The sequence below is a fragment of the Erpetoichthys calabaricus genome, chromosome 18, assembly GCF_900747795.2.
Source record: "Erpetoichthys calabaricus chromosome 18, fErpCal1.3, whole genome shotgun sequence".
Taxonomy (NCBI): domain Eukaryota; kingdom Metazoa; phylum Chordata; class Cladistia; order Polypteriformes; family Polypteridae; genus Erpetoichthys; species Erpetoichthys calabaricus.
Window position 1 is genome coordinate 38,548,671 of NC_041411.2, and position 11,463 is coordinate 38,560,133.

At 36.1% G+C, this 11,463-nt stretch overlaps 1 protein-coding gene across 1 annotated transcript in view; it reads left to right on the forward strand.

The window, feature by feature from the left end:
• Positions 1-11,463, forward strand: part of tpra1 (transmembrane protein, adipocyte asscociated 1) — a 39,904-nt gene that overhangs the window by 13,296 nt on the left and 15,145 nt on the right. Inside the window, 2 exon segments of the mRNA XM_051921305.1 lie at positions 4,645-4,705; positions 6,350-6,452. Coding sequence (XP_051777265.1) covers positions 4,645-4,705; positions 6,350-6,452 — 164 coding nt within the window.

Here is an 11,463-nt window from a genome sequence, read left to right on the forward strand (position 1 = left end):
ATGTTACTGACCGGTAGTGTGGTGTAATGGTTATGGCTTTGGACTTCTTACCCTGAGGTTGTAGGTTCAAATCCTGCTACTGACTCTTGTTGACTATAAGTATGTCAATTGACCTGCCTGTGCACTAACGAAAAACAAAAGAATTAAACCAATTATGTATTTCAAATGTTGAAGGTTGCCTTGGATAAAGGTGTCAATCAAATAAAAAGTAATAGAGGTTGAATTCTATTGTAACAAAATTCATGGTACTATAAAAATATTTTGTTAACGGAAATTTTGTTGTAGTGAATATAATGAAAATACATATACTATTGTGACCAGTGTTGCCACCAATTCACCATTTCTAACAGCAACTGGGTAAGGACAGCTGCATAGCTGCTCTCCTGGATCTTACCACGTAACATCCTTGTCACACGATGTTTACAACATTTAACGCCCAGCCTGCACTCCCCTTTCTGTCTCTTGTGCAACACACTCTGTGACCCAAGCTTGACAGTACCTGTATAACAGATATGAATACCAAATGAAAATGACACGTTAGGTGTAACTTTTTTTTATAGATATACAAATGCATTTGTAATTTTTTTTTGTTCAGGTCCCAAACCCCGATCTTTGTCTTCTATTTTTTTTTCGATCTTTCAGAATTGTTGACAGAGTTGGAGGCGCGATTCCGAATGTTCGCCATGTCATTTTTCTTCATTCCAGAATCAACTTTTTCCATGATTGTTAATTTTTCTTTCAGCATAAACTGACACAGTTTCTCACTTTTTATGTTCATTGCAAAGAAAACTTTGAGAAGCACTATGAAACTCGAACAGTATAGTATCTGCACAAAACACAACTACCCACCCGGACTCTAGGTGGAGCACTGACTCAGAATTTGGCGGTGTGTATGATGTCTCGCCTACTGTCACGCTAAGTCTCACTGAGACTCCCGAGACTAGAAGTTTCACAGCAGACTTTCACTTTCTTTTGGTCTAACAAAAAATAGACAGCTTGTTTCAGGTTTCCTGAGATTTGTTGAAAGAGTAGGCGCAGTATTAAGTATTTTTTGCATCTCATTTTTGGTCGAAAAAAATGTTTGTTACACTGAAATTTAAATTTTGTTAAATAGAATCCGTTTAACTTGATGTCACGGTATTTGTTGTTCTTAAAATATCGTTACGTCAGTATTGGCTATCTGGAGTATGTGAATTTCCCTTGGGATTAATTAAAGTATCTATCTATCTATCTATCTATCTATCTATCTAATCTATCTATCTATCTATCTATCTATCTATCTATCTATCTATCTATCTATCTATCTATCTATCTATCTATCTATCTATCTATCTATCTATCTATCTATCTATCTATCTATCTATCTATCTATCTATCTATCTATCTATCTATCTATCTATCTATCTATCTATCTCCCCGTGCTGTGCAGCGGCGAAGTACTGCTTTTAAATTTTATTAAGAAGAAAGAAAACATTTTTAAATTGAGGGAAAATCTACCAATAACAATTTGTTAAGGATCTGTTTTTTTTGTGAAGCTGACTTCACACAGCCTCTCCGCTGTTTTATAAACGAACGCCATATAAGGTCTTCCTTTTTCGTTGCATCGCCAACGGAAGCAGCCTTTTTATTTAATCCACAGGTTGTCCGCTGTTTTTTTGTTCGTCTATTACGATTGTTATAGTTCTGTTTGTATACCACGTCAGTTCAGCACTCCGGTTGTAATATGACCAAGCTGTGCAAGCACACTGTTGAGAATGCAACGTATAGGTGTACAGGAGAAAAGCAATCTTTCCCCAAATCCAATGGCAACCTTTTGTAGGTCTATGAACTTAATTTAAACTTTAGGTTTACACTGTGCTTTCTTTCCGAAAGTACCTGCACTCATGAATATGTCTGTATGTGTCAGTCGCTCAAATCCCCGCAGTTCGTACCAGCGAAGTTCTGCTTTTAAATTTTTATTAAGAAGAAAACCTTTTAAAAATTGAGGGAAAATATACCAATAACAGTTTGTTAAGGATCTGTTTTTTTTTGTGAAGCTGCCTTCACTCGAGTGATCACTTCGAGCTTTAAGCCTGAGAAATCACCCCGTAAATGCACACGTTTAATTGCACATCTGTTAATATGTATGCTTACAAAGTATTAAAGACACTCAACAATTACACAGTATTAAAAGACACTCAACAATTAATGTCATTTACCTTCGTTCCCACGTTTGACTCGTGCTGTAAATCTCTTCCTTGTTTTCACTTCACGTGATTACGTAGGAGGCATAATACGTGATGAACGCGATACGTGACTCCGCCTCTCCATTAGAGTATATGGACAAAAAACTGGTTCCAGTTATGACCATTACGCGTAGAATTTCGAAATGAAACCTGCCTAACTTTTGTAAGTAAGCTGTAAGAATGAGCCTGCCAAATTTCAGCCTTCTACCTACACGGGAAGTTGGAGAATTAGTGATGAGTCAGTCAGTCAGTGAGGGCTTTGCCTTTTATTAGTATAGATGAGGTCACTGGAGCTGTTTACTCTTCATTATGCTATACACACTTGTCCAAGAGTAAAACATTCCTCATTAGATCAATTTCTGCTGTTCATATTGACTTGGCCTTTATGTAACAGGAAAGTGTGTTCTTTTGAAATTTAAATGGGTAACCAGTAAGAATAATGTGAAGTTTGAGTATATATTATTATCATTGTTAGATTTTCATTTGTTTAAACTGGGCCCTCGATCAAGGCTCTTAACCTTAAAATTCCTCCGGGGGTGCTGTACAATGGCTGACCCTGCGCTCTGACTTCCAAAGGTCACGTGGAAAAGACAATTTCCCCTTTTGGATTAATAAAGTGTACCAAATATGTCATTCACTCATGTATTTCTTTTTGTGGTTTGGTGTATGCTGTATGTTCTAGCTGTTTATTCCTCCATAGCCATTAGCAGAAAGTAAAGTTTTAACAGATCTTGTTTTAGTTTAACTTATTACCAACAGCAATGACATTTACTGGCTGCCCATTGAGGCGGCTCATGTAAAGAATTGAATATTTTTATTTTTTGGGTTGTTTTCTCTAATGCCTGAAGTGGAAGAAAATAACTGCTGGTACTCTGTTTTGGAGGCTTTTTAAATAATTGGGGTTCCTGTTTAAAATCTACATATACTGTATGTAAAGAATGTGTGTGTGTATATATACAGGTGGAATCCTGTTATAATGAAAACTCACAGGACCATACAAATATAGCAGAAATTTCGTTATAATACATATAGTATTGTGACTGTGACCCCGGCAATTGGCCGTGTCTAACGTCAGCAGTGACAGTACATCTCCGCAGCTGCTCTGCTGGGTCTGGTAAACAGTAAACCCAAGGGAAATGCAATTGATTGTTCTCTGCAGGATCGGGGTTACTGAGTACCATGCTTGTTGCACAATGTTCAACATTTAACACCAGACTTTGATCTGCTCTTCCTCACACTGTCCTGATCTGTCTTCTCCAGACTGCATCTACCTCAGTGGTGATTCCAAACCACTGGTGTTCTTCTAATCTGAAAATGGGAATTTAAGTAGGACGATCACCCATACCATGGCTTCTAACAGTTCCTATTCTGAATGAAGTGTGTGAGACTGTTCCTGCCTTCTCTATACAGGAATAAAGTACCTGTATTTTCTTTTAAAACCTGAAGCTCATCATCCTGTCTCTCGTGCAACTAAGTGACACAAGCTTGACAGTACCTGTATAAAAAACAGTGCTCTAAAACTGCAAAAAAATGTTTTATTTGAAAATAAGACATTAGATGTAACTTTTTTATAGAAATACAGGTATGAAAATGAGACGTTAGATGTAACTTTTTACATTAAAAATACAGGTATGAACACAGAATGAAAATGAGACATTAGATAAAGATGAAGGCGTGACTCCAAAATACTTTCGCCATGTCATTTTTCTTCATTTAGTAATCAACTTTTTCCATGATTGTTAATTAATTTTCTATTCGTGTTAAACTGGTGCAGTTTCTCACTTTTTTCTTGTTCATCTCAAAGAAAAATTTGAGAAGTGCTGTGAAACTTGAACAATATATTATCCGCACACAACACAACTACCCATGCAAACGCTCGGTGGGGCACTGACTCAGAGTTCGGCTGTGTATATGATGTCGCACCTACATGCTCGCCGAGCCTGCCCCAGACTGGAAATTTCGCAACAGACTATCTCTTTCTATGAGACAACCTGTTGCAGGGTTCCCTAGACTCGGTGTGAAAAGTGTAGGAGTGGCAAAAAGTATTTTTTGTATCTCATTATTATCTTCGGTGGCTATTTTTGGTCAAAAAAACGTTTGTTATGCTGAGATTTACATTTCGTTAAACGAGATTCTTTTAACATGAAGTTCTATGAACATGTGTCCGGGCGCATAAAAAGCATTTGTTATTCTGAAAATTTTTGTTACTTCAGTATTCACTATAACAGGATTTAACATGTGTATAGTATTTATATTTATATAGTACATAAAATGTGAGTGTGTGCTTATGTTCATTTAGTATTTGTAAAATATAAATTAACAAGTACAGTATATATTTAATTTTTATTAACTCAGCATGTTTAATATATTCAAAAGTTCATCATGTGTCTTATGGTCTAATTATGCCTTCTTCTTACAGGTCTATTCACTGATTGTAATATTGCCAAAAACTCCTCTAAAAGATCGAATCTCTCTTCCATGTAAGTTGAATATGATTTTACAGACTACAAACTCTTTTTAGCTGTCTGTGCTTAATCAGCAGGAAAATATTTAGCTTTGCATTACAAGTTGTATTGGAACCACCTAATGCCTCTTTATATCCAGCTTTTCACGAATAATTTATTGTTTTTAATACTACTAACAGCACTGTGTTTAGGGCACTAAGTGGCAGTTGGTGTAAATGCACCATTGTGACTAATCTACACCTCATGGTTTGGTTGTCCTAGGCCGTTTATAACGATTAAGCTAAAGGTAGCAGTGGCCACTACTTGTGTTCATTTGTCTCTTGTATATGTGTTAGATAGACAACATGGAGCAGGCTTTGACTTGTGTGGTATGAAGGAGCCCACCCTGTAGGATGGCTAGACGATTGTATGGATTCCTGGCTTGAATAAATCACACAGTCTCACATATCCTTGAGGTCCATTGTATATGTCACCCAGTAGAACTCAGTTTAGTTAGCCCATGAATGTTTGAAACTCTCTTAAGTGGAGGAAAAAAAGAACAATACTTTGTTATCTGTTTGCTTTCTAAAAATTTAGCCACGGAAATTCTTCAAAAATGAACAATGTAAATTAGTCAATCTGTAACCACTATTTGTTTTATGTCACTGAAGGAATTTCATAATTATAACATCAATACTGAAGGAACTCTGGGGCAAAAAACAACAGGATAGTAGTTTTCAAACTGATCATTAGAAGAGAATCAAATGTTTTCTCTTGCAATGCTGTCATTTTTATTTGATATACACTTTGTATGATTTTTAGCAACAAGTTAATTTTAATTGTTTTTTTTATTTTTATTGTGCGTCCATTTTCTAATACAAGTTATGGACCAGTACTGAGTTGTCAGTTATCACACATTTTTTTTTTTAAATGTACCCATAAATTCATAAGAAGTATATATTAAATCCACATAGGCTGTGCCCAGGTGGGATTCAGACTCCGGACTTTGAAGCTCTGAGGTAATGGCATTAATCAGTGTGTCACAAAGCAGCCCTACATTTTAAAGCAACAATGTAAAGTTTATAATTTGAGTGAGTAACTGTGGTTTCCTTAATTCATGATATGGAGTTGCATAGAGTGGCCTACTCCATGTATTTTGCTGTTGAACAAAATGTTGTGGCAGCACTAAATATCGGATGGAAATGACAAAGTGCTGACTTTTCAAGCTATCAGTTGGATTCAAATGTATTTTTGATTGTTCCCCCCAACTAACCAATACCACTTGGTTAGTAGGGACTTGCCACTTAGAGTACTTTAGTCAAATGCAAAATGCATCAGACAGTCTAACTAACAGCGCGGCCTGTGTCTTGTCTCTGATAAAGTGCCGTGCAAGTGAGTATCACTAGTAAAACTGAACTGTGTGAATTAGGTCAGTTAGTTAATGAGTAAGACAATGATAGTTCCTGTTTTAGGCCAAATGTCTACTGCTTTTTCTGTCTTGAAAGCAACAGAGAGGTAAGTTCTGCTCACACACTTTGAATTTATTAGGCTGAAGGCATTCTTAAGGATCAAAGTGCACAACTGAAACAACTTTTGTGCAAACAAATTTGTAATGTGGTAGTGATGCTCCTCATGTGAAGCAGGATGCCAGCCTGATGATCTGCTCTTCATGTCCCACAGCCCGCAAGAGTTTCTATGTGTACGCTGCAGTCCTGTCGCTGCTGAATTTGGTTCAAGGTCTGGGAAGTGCATTGCTTTGTGCTGGCATCATTGAAGGTCTTTGGTAGGTGAAGGTTTCTCATTTCTTCATAATATCTTACTGCTATTATGATTTTAGATTTTTGTGAATAAGCAACTGGAATAGTTGACAAAAACAATGCATACAAAATAATTTACCTAGACTTTCAAAAAGCCTCACATATAGTCCCACACCATAGATTGATTGTGAAACTAGAAGCTGTAGGCATCAGAGATAACGTTCAAATCTGGACCCCTAGTTGGTTAACTGGCACGACACAAAGAGTACAGGTAAGGGGAGAACATGCCGCATAGAGTGAAATCGTCAATGGAGTCCCTCAGAGGTCCATCTTTGGCTCCTTACTTTTTCTGATTTATATTAATGACATTGATTCTAGTATAGTTCGTAAACAGATGGATTTATAATTGGAGGGATGGCAAACACTGAGAAGGGAGCAAAAAGAAATCAAAAAGACATGGACAACCTTCAGAACTCGGTGAACACTTGGAAAGTGCAGTTTAATGTAGAAAAGTGCTACACATGGGCAAAAGGAACATCAATTATTAATAGAAGATGGAGGACACTGCCATGCAGGAAGCAACCACTTTAAAGAATTGACACAAAATCATCATCAACTAAGCAATCTACTGAAACAATTAAAAAGATAAATAAAATGTTAGATTATATCATTAAAACTGTTGAACTTATGTCAAGAGACATTATGGTCAATCTATATAACAGCATTACCAAGACCACATCTGGAGAATTGTATGCAGTTCTGATCACCACACTACAAGAAAGACATAGCAGCACTTGAAGCTCCGCAGAGGAGAGCAACCAAGTGCTCCCCAGGATTTAAGGACATGTCCCACTGTGACAGACTCAAAGAATTAAATCTGTTTAGTCTCAAGCAGTGGAGAATGCTGGGAGACCCTAATCCAGGTATTTAAAAATCCTCAAAGGCTTTGATAAAGTAGATCTAGCAACATTCTTTCAGCTTATAGGTTGACCACAAACTTGAGGACATCCGTTGGAAATTACGGGAATGTGTATTTAGGACTGAAGCCAGAAAGCCCTTCTTTATACAAAGAGTTGTGGGACTCTGGAACAAGCTACAGAGACATGGAGTCGAACCAGAAACCTTGACAAACTTTTAAGAAGATTCTGGATCAGATATTGGGACAGCTTAACTACTAGTTACACAAACGGGCTTGATGCACTGAATGGTCTCCTCTCATTTGTCAAATATCTTATGTTTCGTATGAAGCTGGCAGACAGTATAATTGCTAGGAATTTGTCTCGATGTTACAGTTATGCTGTAGATATATCACTAGTAATACACAGCAGGCAGTACAGCATAACATATGATATAACTGCAGTATTATATGCAACTGCAACAAATGACAATATAATACACAATAGAATTGCCCACATGCCCCATACTTGTACTCATTTGTAAGGTTAAACATAATAAACGTTGGGTGGAATGGTTGGATGCAGAGGTGACTTGAAAATGATGACTGACCAGACTAGGAAAAAAGTACACATCATCAGTATGCTGTTAGTGTATAATTGTATGGATTCCACTCTGTATGGGTAATCTCTTATATATATATTTCTCTTCTGGTTCGTCCTGCTTCCACTTCAAAAACCTGTCCCGCCCACACGCAGCCGACACGGCATTTCTCGATTCCTATTCATCCTCTTCCACGTCATACACTATACTGGCCTGCTGAGCTTAATACATCCAACAAGTACTCAAGGTGCTGCCACTACGGTAAAGTAGCTTTACCAACTTTGTGGGAGCCACCAGTGTCTTTACAACAGCTTCTTACACATCAATCATTAGCAAGAAGAAATGAATAACACTCTCAGACTGGCTACTTTCACTATCCCAAACCGCGGTGGTAAACCCCACTCACCTGGAGATGCGTCACATGGAAGCAATCAATCAGCAGCAAGGAGAAATGAATAATGGAATTGAATATTGGATTGGCTACTTTCACCATCCCAATCCGTGTTTCCCTCAGTGGTTGCTTTCTGTTCTCTCTACAGCACAGTTTTGCCCTCACGACCTGAATTATGGCAGACCAACCACAAGCGTTACCTGGTAGGTAACCACCCACACAATTCAGGTTGTCCGACCTCCTTTCTTTTGATGTCTATTGTACTTGGGTAGAAAACACAGCCTCTGTTTTTGTTTTGCTTTACAATATATGGGGCCTAAACACCCCCAAACCTTTATACTTGTCTGTGCTTTTATTACAATGTGTGTATATGTGTATTTTTATATATATATATATATATATATATATATATATATATATATATATATATATATATATATATATATATAATATATATACTAGCAAAATACCCGCGCTTCGCAGCGGAGAAGTAGTGTGTTAAAGAGGGTATGTAAACATATATATACATAAACATATATACATATCTACATATACACATATCTACATATATATACATATATATATGTATATATATATATATATATATATATATATACACATATACACATCCACATATATATATACATATATATATATATATATATATATACACATATCAACATATATATATATATATATACACATATCAACATATATATATATATATATATATATATATATATATATATATATAATATATATATATATATATATATATATATATATATATATATATATATATATATATATATACACACACACATATCAACATATATATACACATACATATACGCACATACATACATACACATATATACACATACAGACACATATATACATATACATTATATACATCTCTACATATATATATATATATATACATACATATATATCTATATCTATATATTTATATATCTATATCTCTCTCTCTCTCTCTCTCTCTCTCTCTCTCTCTCTCTATATATATATGTATGTATATATATATATATATATATATATATATATATATATATATATATATATATGTATGTGTATATATATAATACTAGCAAAATACCCGCGCTTCGCAGCGAGAAGTAGTGTGTTAAAGAGGTTATGAAAAAAAAGGAAACATTTTAAAAATAACGTAACATGATTGTCAATGTAATTGTGTTGTCATTGTTATGAGTGTTGCTGTGTTTTATATATATATAAAATACACACACATATAAACATATATATATACATATACATATACACATATATATACATATCTACATATATTTATATATATATATATATATATATATACATATACACATCCACATATCAACATATATATATACACATATATACACACACACACGCTTTATGGGTGATGATTGTTTTACTCTTTTTATCTTTATTTTATTTTATTGTAGAATCAACTCCTATCTGCGCACAGCAGGGCAGCCGTGGGCGGATGCGTATGGTGTATTCACTCCATGTTATCGTGCATTGCGCTGTCAGTGGTATTTTGATAAAAGAATTTGAACAACATATAAGAAGCGTATAAATTATTAAAAAGTAAAACATTAACATTTAAGAAGTAAAGTTACATTAAGTACTAACTGCAGTGCCTTCGGGTATACCTCATTTTTTGTTTGCCCATTACATGCTTAAATGTATACATTTTTTGGTGCACCTACCCGAGAACACGCGACATATAACCGAGCGTGGAGAAGCATGGATTTTAAACACGCGTTGAGTTCATCTGCTGGTCTCCCTCGTGGAATAACTGGTAATGTTTGACTAAAATCTACAGCGAGTAAAACGACATTACCTCCTATTTTTTTTTTTACGATCTCTGAGATCTTGCTTTTTTCGGTTCAAGGCTTCATAAGCTCTTTTATGTTGTATGGTGTACTTATCCCAAACCATCATGTTTGAATGTTGCAAGACTTTCGCCTTGTATGTAGATCGGGGTAATTACATTCATTGCATTCCTAGTCTGAATCACAATGTGATTGTATGGGTGGTTACCTGGCACTGTAGGGTTGCCACCCGTCCTTTAAAAATACGGAATCGTGCCGCGTTTGAGAATGAAATTGCGCGTCCCGTTTTGAATCAATACTGGATGGGATTTATCCCGTATTTTTTTTATAATTTTTTTTTTAAAGCAGCGTCTCATGCAAATCATCCCACACGCATTTTATGAAGATGCCTCCTTTCCTACTTTTGATTGGGTAATACTTGATGTCATCGTTAGTTTGATTGGTGTTTTTAACTGTCCAGTGAGGAGGGCGTGTCTTTTAAGTACAGTCTGCAAAGTGTTGGCACTGAGATTGTGGCGTCAGCGCCATAGTTGAAGCCCCTAACGTTGCGGTCAGCAAGTCGGCTAACATCCACCATGTGCCGTCTTTCAGTTGCGAGAAGCAGATCATAGAATGGTTGAAACTGTTGCCCCTAACGTTGCGCCACGGCGTGTGGTTCGTTTATACCTCGTGTCTTCTCATTAAACTTTTATCTCGCGAATATGTTATTGCAATCCGCAGTGGGAGCGTTTCTATAAACTTAATTTAAACTTACGTTTTACACCGTGCTTTGTTTCCCTTATGAACATGCTTGTATGCTTAACTCGCTCCGTTCTCAATTGTTTAATTAATTTTTTGCTCTTCGCTGTTTGCGGCTGTTCCTCCATTTCCCCCTACTTCGTTCTTTTATCTCGCGAATATGTTATTGCAATCCTTAACGGGAGCGTTTCAATAAACTGATTGAAAATAGTTTTGCATTTACCTTTTTAGTAAAAGGCGAGCTTTTAAGCCTGAGAAATCAGCCCGTAAATGCACACGTTTAATTGGACATGTGTTAATATGTATGGTTACACAGTATTAAAAGACAGTGAACAACGTCAGTTACCTTTCTTCCCGCGTTTGATAAAAGGTGAGCTTTTAAGCCTGAGAAAGCCTTGTTTTTAGTTCACGTGATTACGTAGGAGGCGTGATGACGCGATACGTGACTCCGCCTCCTCCATTACAGTGTATGGACAAAAAATATGTTCCAGTTATGACCATTACGCTTTGAATTTCGAAATGAAACCTGCCTAACTTTTGTAAGTAAGCTGTAAGGAA